The sequence below is a fragment of the Porites lutea genome, chromosome 5 (assembly GCF_958299795.1).
Source record: "Porites lutea chromosome 5, jaPorLute2.1, whole genome shotgun sequence".
NCBI lineage: Eukaryota > Metazoa > Cnidaria > Anthozoa > Scleractinia > Poritidae > Porites > Porites lutea.
The window spans coordinates 15,932,349-15,949,586 of record NC_133205.1 but is presented as its reverse complement, the minus strand read 5'-3'; the positions used below and the strand labels follow the sequence as shown (position 1 = coordinate 15,949,586).

Genomic DNA, 17,238 nt, shown 5'->3' with positions numbered 1-17,238 from the left:
TTCATGCGATTTCCCGCCAAAACAGCTTGCGGTGCGCCTCCATCCTCGATTCCACCAATCACCTGTTTGCGTACTTTTCCAATCTCAGGAAAACTCAGGAACTCATCTCTACAGGTTCAATATTGCAAGAAGTATGGCTCTTATTAAAACTTCAACCACAACGGCCACCTCTCTACAACATCAACGGCCACTATAAAGCTCGTCTCCAACTGCCAAAAAAAACCTCTCGACAACGGTCAGTTTTTCAGCGACCGATGAAAAAGTCAAGAATGGTCATGAAATTTGATCCGTATGGAGCGTTGATGATTAATCGCAACAATTGTATTTTGATTGTGTTCCATTTATAAGGCTGCATGCAGTAAGCATAAATTATCTTCGATACCTATGACGAAAGTTGCGAACCGTGCTCCTTTTGTCACGTAAACATTTTGATTTTAAATTAAGACATTATTCAAGGTTTTTTCTTGGGTATAGCATGCAGTTACAACCGGCAAAAAAATTAGCTAAGACAATTTTCCCTAAAGGGCGTCTTTAACATTTCTCCAACTTAAAAAACAGAAAATAATTCTTTCTCTCCCTCACCCCCTCCATGTAATGTTGTGCCACTGTACGAACTACTGTAGCTGAGAAAAAAAAAACACCCCAACTTTGAATGGAGGGGAGAGGGGAGAGGTATTGGTTTCTTCTCCGAAGTTACCCCAATTTTGTCGCCGATTGTTGTTGCACAGGAGTTCGCACTTTTTTGCTGAAAGTGCACACTTCTCTTCTGCCTTTTAACATTTCTTTGCTGTGTTTATATATTTTGTTTTCTCTTTTTGTCGATCTTTGACATTTAATCCTGGCGTCGACGCCATGTGGGTTGAATTTGTGGTTGGTTCTCTCCTGTGCTCCGAGTACTCCGGTTTCCCCCTCTCCTCAAAAACCAACCTTTTCAAATTCCAATTCGACCAGAAATCAGGTAAACGAAGAACCACTTAGTGGATGTACTACTTCTAAATCGTTGTTTATATGTAATTCTTTTCTTGCAGTTGTTGCGTCCGGGATGGTATTGGTGTGCAAACAGTGCAGCAATTCCCAACAACGTTGGGACCTGCAGTGAATCGTGGAAAGTATACAACCCATAAGACTTTGGAGACCATGTGTAATGCGCGTGCGGGGTCCAAAAAAGGTTGGAAGAGCTGTGCAAACGAATCCAACATTGTTGTAACCTGCAGTGGAGGCGTTTTCATCGGGCGCGCGAATGTTTTGCTCGCGAAAGCGCATGTTGAAACTCGAAAAGAGGGGACAAAATGGTGCGAGTCAAACGGAGCGGGGTAGGGGGCGGGAAGAGAGAAGAGAAAACGCGTATTTTTTCCCCCTTCCCCTTCCCTTCTTCCCCCCTAGCACCTACCCTTGGGGTTACTATTTTTACTCTTCCTAATCTTCCTCCGTCATAACAAAGATGGCGGTTACAACAGTACGAACGTAAACAAGCAACTTTCGCAAAAATACGCCCGCACTGAAGGCTAACATTGTTGCGCTACGCTTCGGCGATCATGGAACAAAAGAAATGTTGGGAGTTGTTGGCTCAAAAGTTTGACTGCGCACCAACACCCAACAACATGTAACAGGGTGTGCAAACGGACGCAACATGCAACAGCCAACAATGTTGCGTCCGTTTGCACCAGGCTTTACCTAACGCCTTGAGACTCATCTCAGGTATATCTGTACTAAAATATGGCTTTGCGTTTCATCGTTGTCGAATCAAAGAAGAGTCTTGGGAGTATTAACTTCATATTCAGTAATACCTATTAATATTACAGGGTTTACACCAGTATAAAAAACACAATTTTTTCATTTGCTTATTGTCTTTGATTTCCTCAGAAGTCAGTCCTTCCAGTCTATCAAAAAGCTTACATAAATATTGCTTATGATACTCGCCTATAATTAATGTTAACTTTTCACCTTCAAAATATATTATTGTCCTCTTAATCTTCCATTGCTTTCCAAAAACCTCTTACAGTTTTTTACCTATATTTCTCCCATTTAAACATAAAATTAACGATCTCAGACCTGGTTTACAGGGGTCCAGCAAAATCAGTTTTGAACGCACAAAAACTTGCACGAATCCACGTCTTGTTTGCACAGGACCCACAGAACTATGCGAATTTTTCACCTGATCAGGATTCGTGTAAGCAGTGCTGCAATCCTGTAACAGATTTAAACGGTTCCGTGCTAACAGGTCGCACAGGTAAAAAATTCGTCCGTTGAAAAATTTGCCCGGAACCTTGTAAACCGTGTCTCAAACTCTTAACAATCTCGAAATCCATCATGGCATGAAATTATGTTCTTAAACGCGTCCACAAATCATAAAAAGACCACCAGAAAGCCGCGATGCATGAGACGCAATAGTAATTTGGATGTGTAAGACTAGTTACGATAAAGCTTGTCTATGTTTCTTTGAGCTAGAGATGGTTTGAGAAGCTAAATCAAACACGAAAAAGGGTTCTCAGTTAAAAATCTGGCTGACATCTGAAATCAGTTCCCCTGTTCAAGGAAAATAGACCAACAGGCATTTCCTTACACCGCGACTTTTTCAATTCAATATTCGTTGTTATTTGTCATTTACAATATACGTTAAAATAGCTGTACATTTATTGTTCAGGGGATGCTTACCAATTACACAAACAACCCGGGTGAAGAATCTAGTGCAAAAAATAAAACTATAAAATTTGACATGGTGGGAGAATGACCCGCTACAATGTATGAAATATCCAAATCAGCGAAACAGATTAAAAAAGAGTAGCAAAATGGCATCGCCTAAAATTCTGAATCTCTTCAAACGGAATGGTGCGAACCACTGGATTTTCCAATCACAATTTCCGGATTTCCCATGTAAGTGATAAGCACCCAAGGACTTTCAAAAATGAGGAGATAAAGTTAAGTTTGCAGATTTCATTGTATAAAAAGAATTTTAAAGAGATGAAAGGCTTAAGAATCTGAATCAAAAGTAGCCTGTGTACAGACTCCCCCTCCCCTCAGTAAACGTCGGAGAAGGGGACCCTTCTCCGATTTTTACTGAGGGGGGGGGGGGGGGGGGTCTGTATACGGGCTAAATCGAAAGCCAAATGATTTGCAACGTCTTTTAAATAGCCCAAACAGGCAAATTTCACTTCAAAGTAACCCCTACATCGCCAAACCCAGCATATAAAAAAGAAACGTAGAAAATGTGGAACACCGTTGAGTGCTTGAAATAAGAGAAATTTCTTCACTGTTTCAAAACAAATTATGCCGCGAGGCTATTCAAAACAAAACTACTAAGCAGTTGTTCATTTGGGTGACTTTCATTATGCTTTAGCTCCAATTTTAGAGTAAGTGGAACAAATCTCTGAGTAAAACCATCCAATTACAACTGTACAATAGTAAAGGACACTTTCGACTAGGACATCTGGATTTAGATTAAGAAACCGGATTTCGGATTTTACATTAATACATGAAAACCAAATACTGATTTCAAAGACGAGAACTTCGTGGATTTCCGCTGTTCAAGAGAAAAGTTTTGCAATTCCTAATTTCGGATTTCCTAAAAAACAAATCAGGAATTGGATTTCTTAGTTGAAATCCACCAGCTTGGTGACGGATTTCGTGTTTTATTGCAAAATCCGAAATATCCATTTCAAAACTTAAACTACATCCAAATTTCCCAATCGAATGAACCCCAAATCTAAATCAAATCGCAAGTGGAAATTCAATTTGGAACACAGAAAACAAATAAATTCTCTGGGGCTAAAAGTTATCCTAATTGCCTGTGAAACAATTTTTCCTCTTCTGCCACAATTCACATGGTGCTGAATTTTAGTACTGCAGAAGAAATAGGGCAATCATTCTGTCCGCAAGCGACCACGGACTGGTTTCTAACATTTAAAAATCTCTAGGTCCATTGCCGCGATAAAGACATGGACTCAGCCTGGCGGATCATACTGGCACGGCATTGATAAGCAGATAATTACAAGTCAGGTCATAATTATTTCCCCAATGATATTCTGAGATGCTTGATTAATTCTCTGCCTTCAAGGAGAAGCTTTGAATTCCTTGCTGCCATTTAACTCCATACTGAAAGATTTCCAGACTGGCTTCCTTTAGTTTCACCTGCCAAGACTGATACATTACCAAGGCACTCATACGCATTGTGCTTGGCCGATTACCGCTGATTCACATGGTTATGGGTTTGTCCTTACAGGCGTTTTGACAGAAAGAGCTAATTTTACGGAGAAATTTCGGGTATTCTCGTTTAGAAACTGCACGTACAACTGAAGGTGGAGCCCAGCCTCCGGGATTAACTATGGAAAAAATAAAGAGGAATGCAGGTTTATCACAATTTTATATATGAATCTTTTCTCTCTTCCTTCCGTTTTCTTTGCGCGCACGGTCCGGCCCTACTATCCGAGTAATACTTAATTTCTCCAGTCAAACACTGATACCAAATAAACGTGGGTAGTTTGGATTAACTCCCCATCTATTCAAAACTTGAACTTAAACTTGAACGTATGACTGTGTAGCGCATTTATGAAGGCCTAGAAAAATCCTATCAGCTACCTGCGAGGTAAATCCGGTTTTGCGAGGTGAGTACTTTCACCACCGTGTCATCCTTGCTCAGTTCATAATATTTCTAAAATTGTAAATTTTACGTCGATCTGTAATATCACCTGTGACCAGAAATGCAAGAAAACTCGGAACTTAAAGAGCGTGACTCTCATTAACTTGCAATCCTCGAACATTATAGCAGCAGGTTTGAGATGTGCTCGTTATCACAAAAGATTCAGATTTGACAAGGGTCTGCTCAAGTTGGGCTTTTACCAACCTGTCAATATTTGTACCATTTAATACTCAGTGATAATAACATGGTCTTACCATTGGCAGTGTAGGTAATTTTGCAGGATATGTGGTCTCGATTAAGCTTCATTCCTTCTTCTCTGGGTTCAATTAATGTTTGACAAAATAAGCTCACCACGGCAACTGCCCGAATATACTTGTTTGTCTAACAAAAAAGTGCAAGATATAGATAAAATATGTCATTGTAGTGTATTATGTAGGGATATACTGTGATAGGCATAGAAGCTACTCGGTAAACACTTCAGAAGGTTCCGAAAAGAAAGTTGAACAAATGAAACTTAACAGGGCCAATCACTCGCTCACTCATCAATCAATCAATCAATCAATCAATCAATCAATCAATCAATCAATCAATCAATCAATCAATCAATCAATCAATCAATCAATTAATCAATCAGCCGATCTGCTCTAACAAACGAATCTATTTTAGGGTATGAAACCATATAATTTCAATTGATCAAACTTAATTTTGGTATTTCATTCTCCAAAGACAGGCTTGCACCATAGTATCCATCAATCAATCAATCTAATTTGGTCGTGTATATTAAATGCTTTTCTTGTCCCTTATGCTATATCTGATGTCTAAAAAGAGTTTAACAGTCGTCTTTATAGATTTACGAACGAAGCAAGAAAGAATTTTGTGTTGCTCACATGAGCTTCTGAAGTGAACGAGTATTGTTAACTACTTTAATTTTGTTAGCTAAGCTTACTTATGTTTAAACACAACAAGCTAAAAACTCATAAGTTATGGTTTGTAGAAAGGGCTAATGAAACCTAAAACCACCACATACCGGTGCATCTGGATGATCTATAGAATAGTTGCACACAATCCATGGTCGGCCCACTTCATTCTCTTGTCTCTCACCAGCATCATATGCTGAAATCTCACGGATATGTGAGAGAAACACTGTGTCTCTTTGGGAGGATGGCCAAACTCGTTTATAAATTTGATGTATAATTAATGTACTGTCACTAAGTTGTTCCAAAACCTTTGTGGACTCTAAAGTAGCTTTGAAAGAACAAAAAAATGTTGTCAACAAAATGAAAAAGTTAAGAACAAGTGCACTGTGAAGTAAAAATAGGGTTACATTCTATTAATGGTAGCTTGGCTTAGTCATATGCAAAGCATTGTATTTCTCTTTATACCATAAACTGCCACAAATTATAAGCCCCCCCCCCCCTCCCCCACCACCACTTAAAATCCCGCCCCAGTTTCAGGCTATCTGTACACAAAAAAACCGAATTCGATTAAATCTGCCCCCCTCCAAATGTACTGACATGAATTTGATTTATAAGGACGTTTTGAAGGTTAATTAAAAACCAGTAAATGCAAAATGTATTTTGCTCAGCACTGCTATAGCGTGTTCTGAAGCGTTTTTTTATTCTGGTTATGATCACCCTAGGATAAAAGCCTTCCCAGGGCTAATTATCACTGGTTTTATTGCACATATTGAAACAGGAAAAAATAATATCAGTGCAACATACATTCCCAGTCCATGCGAACATCTTTGTCATAGAAGTAGTGGGCCATTTCTCTTGCTGTGACACCCTGTTAATTCAAACAGAACCAACCTCTCAGATTGAACAACATCTGCCAAAAACAAAAGACTTAAGAAAGAGCTACCAACCTTGTTCCCAGGTTCCTCTCATACTCTTCCACCGAGAGGCCCCTGAGAATGAGGTTGACAGCTTTACATCCTGTTTTGAAGAAAGTTTACCTTAACAGTATGTGTAGCTTTCATGGGATCAAGGACAATTCCTCCTTCTTCATAATCACGACGGTACACCTAATAACAAATCAAAATGAATTACTTAACATTAACCTTTCCTGTCTAATAGTGACCAAAGAAAATATAACAAAAGTCCCAAAATTTTTTTTTGAAAAATCCTACGAAATAAAAGGTAACACCATGGGATTTACTGCAGTTTATGGGCATGGTGTAACAGGCTTATTGATCAGCATCTTTTAAGTGTACCAAGACTTTAACAAGAACTGATCAATGTTTCAAATTTAGTATTGTACTTGTCACGTGAAAAACATCTTGAATACTGTTTAATGTATGTAACGTTACTGAAACATGAAAACAGTTTGAATTAACTTTTAAGAATGGTATCTCATCTATGCCAATAGATAGCCAAGTCCATCTGAAAAAAAAAAGTTGCAATCTCTGATATTGAAGCCTCAATTCAATTTCCACATAAAATTTTCCAGACTGATCTTGATACATTTCCTTAAACAATTAGCTGAGAGAATGTGATTCATGATCAAAGCATTTTCCCTTTTGTGATCATTTCATCAATATTATTCTTAAACCCATTTCTCTTGATTGTATATTGATATTGTAATGAGAAAAGTGATATCCTAAGTGATGTTGGTCATTCTTGTAGCTTAAAAGTTTATAGCAGCCCAGACCTTCATTTCTCCATCTTCGTAAACCAAGTTCCAGTTGTCGTCCACATTTTCTAAAACAATCTGGAGACATTCCTTGACATTCTTGTTAACCTACAAATTAAAATCAGTGCAACACAATAAGAACAACTAAATAGAAAATGTAAATAGAAAATGTACACTTTGCAATAAGTTATTATATCATGTAGAATGGTGATTTTTCCCCTTACTTTGTGTAATAATTACACAATTGAGTGAATTACAATTGAGTGAAGCCTTTCACGCAAAAACCTGATGTGACATGCTTAAGTACTTAGATTTTACAAAAAAAAGGGAAAAAAGGGCAACTTGTACAGGTGGAAGTGGGGTAAGAGTACAGTGTAAGCAGCGAGGTTTGTCATTCTTAATCTAACATGAACTTTAAAGTGATAATTATGATGTTCATGTACAGCATATATGTCTTTACCTCTGCTTTTAATCTGTGATCAGGTTCTTCTTCAGTTAGTTCTGATGGAGGCACAAATGTACTTCCTTGAAAATCCTCCTGCCATGTTAATTTCAACCAAAATAATCATTTGTTACCAATTCAAAACATAATCCTCAGTAGCTGAATGATTAAATTTCACAGTTAATTCAATAATAGACAAATACTTTCAGTGGATGGGGGAGGGCGATTTCTAGAAAACTCTCAATTCTAGGAAATTCAAATGACAGTTTTGTTCTTTATACAAGTATACTAGTAAAGGTAAGGGAGTGCAGGTGACAAAGATAACGTCAAAATACTTTTGCCCCATTGCTGTGATTTGCATAAGGTTCACGTGATAGACGGTTAAACCATGGTTAAACCATGCGTGATCAGATTATGAGTGATAGAAGGTCCCAATGCACATGATCAGACTGCGTTTTGTGCACTTTATTCATTCTTGGTGGAAGTCCAAACAAAGTTGGCTACATACGTGCCATGAACGCGTAATAGCAACCTGGAGATTAGGATTGCGGTCTCCCCTTGTCGCCAGCAATCAGACAGTCTTACCAAAGCATCCACCTCATCCTGTCGATCAAGAGCTACTTCTATTGCATCATAAAATTCTTCTTCATTTAAAACACTGTGAGGCCCTTCCTGTAAGCATCAAATAGATGAAAACAAATCTACATAAGACTTACTATCAGTAAATGACTCTTTACCTTTCCTAGTTCAAAAAAGATTAAAATAATGCCTGACATCAATTTATGAACATTCAAGTGTTACTCAATATATTACAGCTCAGTCTATTTCTGGATGCATTAACACTCTCTATGAAAATCTAGTAACGATAACTGAATACATAACAGCAGTTTAAGTTCCTACACAGATTCGAAGAGGTTGCTTTAATGCAAGCTATTGAAACATTTATCATACAATGTGATTACCTCAAAGTCTGGCCCTCCAATAAATGCTTGCTTCCTAGCATTTATAACTGCTGTTTTGACTGCTGCCTCTGCCTTCTTACGTTTCTCTATTTCCTAAATAAAAACAAACACAGCTTTTATACACCACTGTTTATTGCGAATCAAGTAGTTAACCAACTGCCTCGCTTAAGTGCAAGGTGGGTGCCTGGGATACCCAGGGGCCTCCACTGTGGCCAGCCAGCCCCTAGATAGACAACTGCCCCCATGGCTGGCAAATCCCCGCAACCCAGCCATGAGCCCCCATTCCAGGCCCCCGTCACATTGATGAAACAGTGGAAGGAAGAAAAATAGGGATGGGAGGGGGGGAAGACGCTAAATGAACTGCTCCACAGACCACTGCACAAATGCTCAATGAAGAACTCGCAGATCCTGGCCGTGTACAAAGCTACCACAAACCATGTGAGCCTGCACTTATGGGATTGACCGCTGGATGCCCGCTACGCTTGTGGGCCGTTTGACTGCGAAGCTTGTGGACCGCTTGACCGCTTAACTTGTGGACCACTTAACTGCTAAGCTTGTGAACCACTTGACTGCTACACTTGTGAACCACTTAACCGCTAAGCTTATGAACCGCTTGACCGCTAAGCTTGCGGGCCACTTGACCACTAAGCTCGTGGTGGTTAACTTAGTTGAATTACATTTAACCAAATCATACTGAAAAACAAAACAACAACATACAAACAAAGAAAAAAAGAGTAGCTTTCCCAGTGTACAGGCAGTCACACCTCAATCAACTAGACCTTCATTAACTGAGGCTGTATCTGGACTTTTTCCTCTGGTTCCAAATGTTTAACATGAATTATAATTTATTAGTCAAAGTGAAGGTCAAAATTAATATTGAAGTACAGTAGAACCCTGCTCTACAGAAAATTAAAGTGCGCATCACCTAAAATTTTTTATTTTCTTATCTGAAACTATACCTTATTAAAACAACTTCTGCGAAAAAATTTTGCGATTTGAACAAAAGCCAAGAACTACATTTTTGCGGTACACTCGCGCCGCTGATCATGCAAACTAGCAAGCTCACATATGACGTCATGTGACGTAAATTAAGGAACTCGCATTACCTTGCCTTCACCAGCTGTACACAAAAACGATAAATTTCAAGTAAGGATTGAATCACAATGTCTTCGTAAGAAGAAAGTTTTTTCTGAAAAAGAAAAACCTATCAGAACTCTTAATGTTTTCCTGTCGATAAGGTCACATGTTCCTTAAAGTACGTCATACTCCGAGAGAAGACTAAGACAAATGGTGTGTAAAATGGCGGCAAATTTGAACGTTTTCAAAAAATTGTAAAAAATTGGGTTTTGTTCAAATCGCAAAATTTTTTTGCAGAAGTTATTTTAATAAGGTATAGTTTCAGATAAGAAAATAAAAAAATTTAGGTGATGGGCACTTTAAATAATGTACATGCATGTCTATTTGTCTGGTAAAAAGAAACACTGAAGTAATGGCACCTTGTCTAATCTCCTTTGCCAATGGTCTTCTCTCTTATTCATGATATCAACGCAATGTTGAAGTGTTGCTAGGATCCCTGCTGTAGTAGCTTTGAAGGTTATCGATTCCCCCCTGAAATCAACCCCCTTGGCATTTGCAATGGAGAGCTTTGCTGCTGAATTGTCAAAGCTGTCGGAAGTTGCTCTCCTGTTGCCACGGTTACAAATTACTTGATTGAAAGTGGCAGGCGTGGGAGTGGTTGAAAGTTCGTCCATTTCGTCATCTGCATCATGATCCACTGTAAATACCAAAATACAGAGGGATTATAATGTTACCATTATAATTATGTGATATATAGTGAACTAGAAAATGATGTAAGATGAAATTCTACCCAGCTCTTAATTTAATCTTAATTTTTTTTCATGATTTCTGTGATATTCCTGAAAATGGGCAAACATAGTGATTTTCGAATTAGTTCCTTCCAAGTAGCAGATGCAGGATGAATTTTACAGTTTAACAGAAAAACTGAAAAACATTTTAAAGAGTTTACATGCAGGTTTTGGAGGACGCTGTCACAAAATTACAGACCATGTTTCAACAGTCATAACTTGATCCATGTTCAACTTTAGAGCACCAAGCTTGGGCAAATAACCAGTCTCAACAAGACCTTCTATGTGGTAGTGTCATTTTATTGATTAGTTTAAATTTGAAACTTGCACCAGTTCCCTACGCAACTCTGAAAAGGCCAATAAGCATGGCACTGTGGATTTCTACATTAATGGCCCTTACTTAACAGACAGCTTACACATAGTAAATACAAAAACACACTAAGTTTGCCTGGTGTTGTAAATAAGAGAGAGAGAGAGAAATAGAAGATGATCTTTAAGTGGTATTTCTGACTGTTCCCCCAATTTGCAACAGTGGTTCCTCATTTTTTTGGCTTTGCATCATCCTCAGAAGCCACTTAAGCTAAAGAAATTTCATTGGTGCTTGTTTGAAAATGGATTAGGAGCAACATATATGTACACTGTACATGTACCAAGGCAATATGTCACAATGGCTCACCTCTGGTATATGTTTAATACCAGAATGTACAGCTACTTGGATGTGATAATATTTGTCTCAAATCTATAATATATTGTTCATTTGACTGTTTTCAAAGGGTTGTTCTTGGTACAGATGTAATTAAATGAGTCTATTACCTACAACTATACATTGAAGGCTAGACACAAGTCAAGGGCATATAGAGTAAGCATTCTCATAAGCTTTTTGCAGAAACAGTGTTTGCGTCGAATTTTAACATTACACTTCTGAGCTCTTGCACTACTGTCAGTTGATCTACCTAGCAGGCAAGTCCCTTCCTGCACGTGTCATTACATGTGCTTACAGTTGCACCACTGTACTCAAGTGCCTCATTGTGCTTTACTGGCCATTTCACAGTTGATTTCATCCCTAACCCTCCCTCTTTTTCTCATGTCTTTTTTCATTACTGGAAGTGATGACTTTCACTGTGTAAGGTACCAGAGAGGGGAAGTCAGGGCATGTGGGCTCATAGCTGGGTGGCCTGTAGAGTAGGTATTTGGGTGCATGGTTATAAATATAACCTTGGAAACAGGGCTCCCAACCTCCATTTATTAAAGGCTATGACTTACATCCATCGTTGCTACCAAAGATGTCATTGTCATGGTTATCAGCATGTTGAGATTTGTGGTTTGCTCCAGTACCAGCACAAGCATCAAAGTAGCTCTGTAAGGTGTCTATTTGCTGGCAAACAATATCACGGAATGTCTCTAATTCCATCAACTTTTCACGCAAGCCCCTTCCTTTCTGCAAATAATAATAAAAAAAAGGACGTAAGAAGCAAATCTTGAATGAGAGTTATAAATGTTGTAGGTCAAAATGAATGGCACCTTCATGTAGGTATGTGCATTGATTCTCAATCTTCTTTGTCTCCTAGCCTTAATTACATATGTTCATGACAGGGTTCAAAATTGCCACTAAGGTCTCCAATGCGACAAAAAATTAAGGGCTGGCGACTACATTTTAAGACCTGGTTGTCAGTTGGTGAGTCAACTTATACATCGTATTTCAATAAGATGACCCCTTAACCCGCATCTCCAATCATATAGCAGTGCGAACAAAGTAGCAGTCTGTCTTGCTCAGCAACTCAAACCCCCCACGAATAAATTGCTTTTTGCAAGCTAAAGCGCCACTTTAAACAGTAACACCTGCATTACATGTTGTCTTAACTTAATTAATTGTCTAATTTTAATGTTTTAATGTCTTTGTTTTTGTGTTTTGTCAGGACTCCATTTAAACTAGCTCTGCTAAATTGGATGCCCCTGGATAAATATTGAAATAAATAATAAAAAAAAAAGCAGCATATATATAGATAAGGCAAGACTTGAAATGTACACAGTTTTCATGGTATGTCAGTTTGTTCCTTTTACTATGTTTGTCTCACATCTTCTTACTTTCCTCTTACAAACTGTACGTTTCACTGTAGGTCAGTTCCTCCGTTTAGTATTGGTCTTGCCTTCTTAACTTTCCTTGACATAAATAAATTTGTAGGCATAAATAAATGTACACCAGTTCGTCAGTTGTATGGTCTTTGTATTTTCTTTCTTTTGATTTCTCGAGTCTAGCCTTTTGACAATATTAGTATAGTCTTTTTTTAGGTTTCTGCTTAGTACAGTTCTTTTAAATTTCCTCGTATGATAATGTTAAGCCTCTATACGGGTTCCTGCAGACATCATTTTTATCATGCGTTTTCCATTAAATCGTCTGTTTTTGAATGAAATTGTTGCTTAGCAGCCATTGTTTTGCTTGGTAAGGTTACAAGCAAGCTTGCTCAACCACAAATACAATGAAAACAAGAAAATATGAAAAGCAACAGGTTTAATAAGCAAAACAAAAACTCAGAATGTGCAGCACACTTTTTTGCCATCATCATACCACTTACGTCATCAACCTTGATTGGAATGGCAATGTGATCATGCCATCTTTTAATATCCAAGATTGTAGTTTCATTAATGGCGATCATCGGGACTTCATTTCGTCAGAAATACCCATAAAGAGTTTCAAGACTATGAGCTGACGTACAGAAAATAATATTGAGACAAGAGTAACGATGTACAAATGAATGTGCAGGATAAAAAAAGGGAAGAGTAAAAAGGTATGAATAAGGGAAGTGATTGAAGAAATTGATCGACACATCGTCATCATGGAACAAGTAGTTCATGACACTGCAAAGAAGTGAAGCTGATGAATAAGCTTTTATAAAATAACTTAAATAGTACGCGCTCTGATTGGCCGAGAGGAGTGTTTGCATGAGAATATGTAAACATGGTTGTAGTGTCAAGATGTTTTGCTTTTTGCGCGCTAATCAGGCAAGCACGAATTTGAAAAAGTTTTCGAGTTCAAAACTCGACAAGTTTACTTTATTTACACATTCCTTCGTCGGCTGAAACTTGGAAAATCATTACAAAAAAAGTGTGCCAATTTTTTTCACTTAAGTTGGCATTTCAAGCGAGAAAAGTCTGTATTTTGGAAAGCATCTTTTTGCAAAACAAGAACTGATTACAGGTGCAAGACTTTCGGAACAAGACTTTGTGACTGGTAAGAATTTCTCTTTTAATCAGTGCCATACAAAGAGTTTTGTATTTTGTGTCGGGAAAGTTATTTTATAAAAGCAATAGAAAACTTTTTTTCCTGTGTTTGCATAGCCTGATATAAACACTCGAGGCGTTGGGAGAATTCTCAACAGTTATGCAAACCCTCGACTTCGTCTCGGGTTTGCATAACTGTCGAGAATTCTCCTAACCCCTCTTGTATTTATATCAGGCTATGCAAACATGGAAAACGTTTTCTATATCTTAAATATTTTAGGGACAACATATGGAGATCTCTCCTTTGTGTATGAGGATTTTAGTCGGATAAAAAGTTTTCACTAAATGATGAAATACAGACATCTGTTAGTGTACTAGCATTTTCTTCTGAGATAACTGCATACTGCCTTGAAATCATATACAGGCGACCAAAAAGTTTGAATTGGTGACCAAAATTTTTCATTTAGTCACTGGCTGGCACCTGAATGAAAAAGTTAATTTCGAGCCCTGCATGATCATGAAGAACATTGGAGTTTAGCTAATATTGTATACATATAATATAAGGGTTTAGGAAAGTTTGCCAGAGCAGATGAAAAATCGTTTTGATAATACTAGGGTTAGGAGACAAAGGAATATAATAATACTTAGAATCAACCAAGGCTGAAATAATTTTAATGTGAGTTTGATTTTATTCTACCACACAAATAAAATAGCAATGGTTTGCCATTACACCTGATAATTGTCATTCCAACTCACCAAACTTGTTAAGTATTATGAGGTTTACCTCCAGCCAGCAAGGGCTTTTTTGAAAAACCGTTTTGATCAGTTAATGTACAGTATACATGTACACAACTGCAGGGTTGTAGTACCTTAAAAGAAGAAGAAGACGCTGTTGTAGATAAACTTGTAACAGATGTTAGAGATAGCATTGATCCACCTTTCCTTAGACTTGACTCTGAGCCATAACCAGATTCTGCAGCCTGGAAAGAAAGTAACACTCAGATAGGTGAATACTACATTAACAAGTTCCCAAATTATTTCAAATTAAATATTCACATACATCAATTATTGTGTGGCATTAAAACAATGCTTACAACAATCATTGACCAACCTTGACAGCTTCAAGTCCATCCACCCATTTCTGTCTTGTTTCTGCATCAGGTGCTCTCAAATAGTACATACAATCATTGACACTCACATCAAATCTACAATCATCAAATTCATGGGGCTGCGAAAAACAAATTAACAGAATGTAATCAACTTAGGTATTTTGAACATCATGGGAATTGAGGCTTTGAGAATCTGATCAGCAAGAGGTCTACAGCAGGGCTTGAAAGAAAAATAAAGTTTAATTCTTGCTTGTTCAAACTCTTACAATTTGCTTAACTTTCTTAATGAGTTAGATTCTAAATGACTTTTTGAGAACCTTGTGTATTGGGCAAGTGAGCTTTAAAAAGTGACTTGCCCAGCAAGAAAATCAATGAATTCTAGTTGTCCTGAAGGACAAAATGGGACTGTAAAGTAGTTCCAGAACATTAAATTCAGTATAAAAGGACTCAAGTTTAAAGTTTTTGGAAAAGAAAGCTTTCTTCTTGAAGTTTGTTGCCCAAGGGAAACCAGGCATTATGGTCAACTCCTAAAATGTTTTGGGTTCCCACTGTGTGTCATGTACATTGTAATATTACCCTAGGTTAATTCCTTTGAGAACAACACATGACCTACAAGTCATTGGGAAAATAAAACATTACACTAGAGGTCTAACATTTCAGCAAAAAAAAAAAAAAAAACATAGTAAAAAAGCCTAATTATAGATTATCCTTGGCCCCCTAAATTATGAAAAGAACATGCTGAATATTTCAACTATGACACTGTTTAGTGCCCAAAGTTAATGTGACCATAGGCATACCAGAATGTTGCCAAAATGATAACTAATGGAAACAGGGAAGACTCACTAGCTACACTCTAGAAAATACACAATAGCCACCTTAATTTATAGACAATGGCCACCAAATTTAATCCCGCCTGATGTTCACTTAGATCTGTACCCTCCTTTACTAAACATCAAGGCAAGATCTGACCGCAATGGTAAATTTTATTAAGACACTGACATCCTGTCTTCTATCATCTTAAGTCTTAATTATCCCATGCAGAAGGTTTTTAAATTCTTTTCTATCAAGAACTTGCACTTCACTACCGGGACAGCTATAGATTTATACATAAAATTCAATTTTGTTCAAATAGAAAACCTCCGTGGATAAGTAAGTTAAGTTTAGCATTATCCTCAGAAGAAGTCAGTTTCACATGTAGATATGCAGAGGGTTTTAATTTATTCATTTTTTTCACAAGAACTTCCTCTTCACTCACAGAACAACTGTAGGTTTAAAAATAAATTTTCATAGAAAAGGAAACTTTTCATAATATTTACCAGTAGGAAATGTTTTTTTTGTAGCTTCAAGATAAAAGATCCCTTTGAAAAATAAATAGGTTGATATTTGTTTTTGTCATTAAGTTTCAAACGGGGAATATATAATACACTAATCTACAAGTGGGCCTCAAATTTCAAAACAATGGGAGGCAAACACGCGGCATGTAAAGGCATTGAGTTACAAGCAACTACGCCATCTGCAAAGAACGCAAAGATGAATACTATTACTTTAAGCTTACATGTAGCTACAACAGAGAACATTTTAATAATAATCAAACTAAGTTAAATGTCAAATACGAAATATTTTAATCCTCGTGTTTACATAAGGTAACATATAAACAATGTATGTGAGGGTTTAACCACAAGGTCCTCTTTTTTCGTCCAAAGCAAAAACATCACCGCGTGCGCCGACACATTGCAAAACCTCTTCATTCATGTGTTCAGATGAATTTAAGTTTATGCCTTGTGAAAAATGAATACACGCCTTATCTTTTAAATCAAGAACTCCTATCATCTTCGTCACGTTTAAATTTAGCACAACAATTATATTGGATCTCTAAACCTTAAATATTATGCCGGCTTTACTAAATAGTACTACAGATATTAGCTAGCTTATCACAAAAGCACGAACTTACTTGAATTGTAGCTTTAGCCACGCTCATGGAGCCTCGACAGCCAAACGCTGTATCGTACTCTGATTTATAGTACGACAAAGTGCCGCCGCTCAAGACCACCCATCTTTCTTGCCATCCGTGAAGATAGTTTGTCCATTTTGACAAGGTGTCTTGGAGTTCAGGGAGTTGCGGCTGAGAGCTCGTGCAATCTAAGTCATCCTCTTCTTCGTCGCTTAAACTTGGCGTGTGTTCTCCAGACATTGCTAGAAACCTTCTTGGAGAACTTAAGATCTGTTTTCTAATTTAACGAAGAAAAATCGACGTAATTTCATTTGACTTTCAAGCATAATCACGGATCCGTGCTCCACCTACCGAAAATTCCGCCATGTTTGTGTTCACTTTGTGTTCACTGGGTTTCGGGGTGACGTCACGATTTGGTACCAG

The 17,238-nt window shown here is 37.6% G+C and overlaps 1 protein-coding gene across 2 annotated transcripts; it reads right to left on the bottom strand.

Annotated features, from left to right (window-relative positions):
• Positions 1-1,765: 1,765 nt before the first annotated feature.
• On the bottom strand, positions 1,766-17,214 carry LOC140936538 (ceramide transfer protein-like). 2 transcript variants are annotated; one of them, XM_073386028.1, is made up of 14 exons: positions 16,816-17,214; positions 14,867-14,983; positions 14,625-14,735; positions 11,800-11,974; positions 10,168-10,445; positions 8,672-8,764; positions 8,295-8,381; positions 7,728-7,805; positions 7,286-7,375; positions 6,591-6,659; positions 6,358-6,421; positions 5,664-5,881; positions 4,891-5,017; positions 1,766-4,319 (listed from the first exon to the last, which is right to left on the bottom strand). In XM_073386028.1, exons 1-14 carry the CDS (start codon positions 17,053-17,055, stop codon positions 4,192-4,194), a joined length of 1,875 nt encoding a protein of 624 aa, XP_073242129.1. In that variant the 5' UTR covers positions 17,056-17,214; the 3' UTR covers positions 1,766-4,191. The 2 variants fall into 2 exon arrangements, with proteins under 2 accessions (XP_073242129.1, XP_073242130.1); XM_073386029.1 differs by lacking the exon at positions 8,295-8,381.
• Positions 17,215-17,238: the final 24 nt, after the last annotated feature.

Coding starts and splice junctions, on each gene's coding strand:
- LOC140936538 (XM_073386028.1), bottom strand. CDS start 17,055: ATGTCTGGAGAACACACGCCAAGTTTAAGCGACGAAGAAGAGGATGAC. Junction 10,446..11,799: donor CTTTGGTAGCAACGATGGAT/GTAAGTCATAGC, acceptor TGGTATTTACAG/TGGATCATGATGCAGATGAC. Junction 6,660..7,285: donor ACGAAGATGGAGAAATGAAG/GTCTGGGCTGCT, acceptor ATTTGTTATTAG/GTGTACCGTCGTGATTATGA.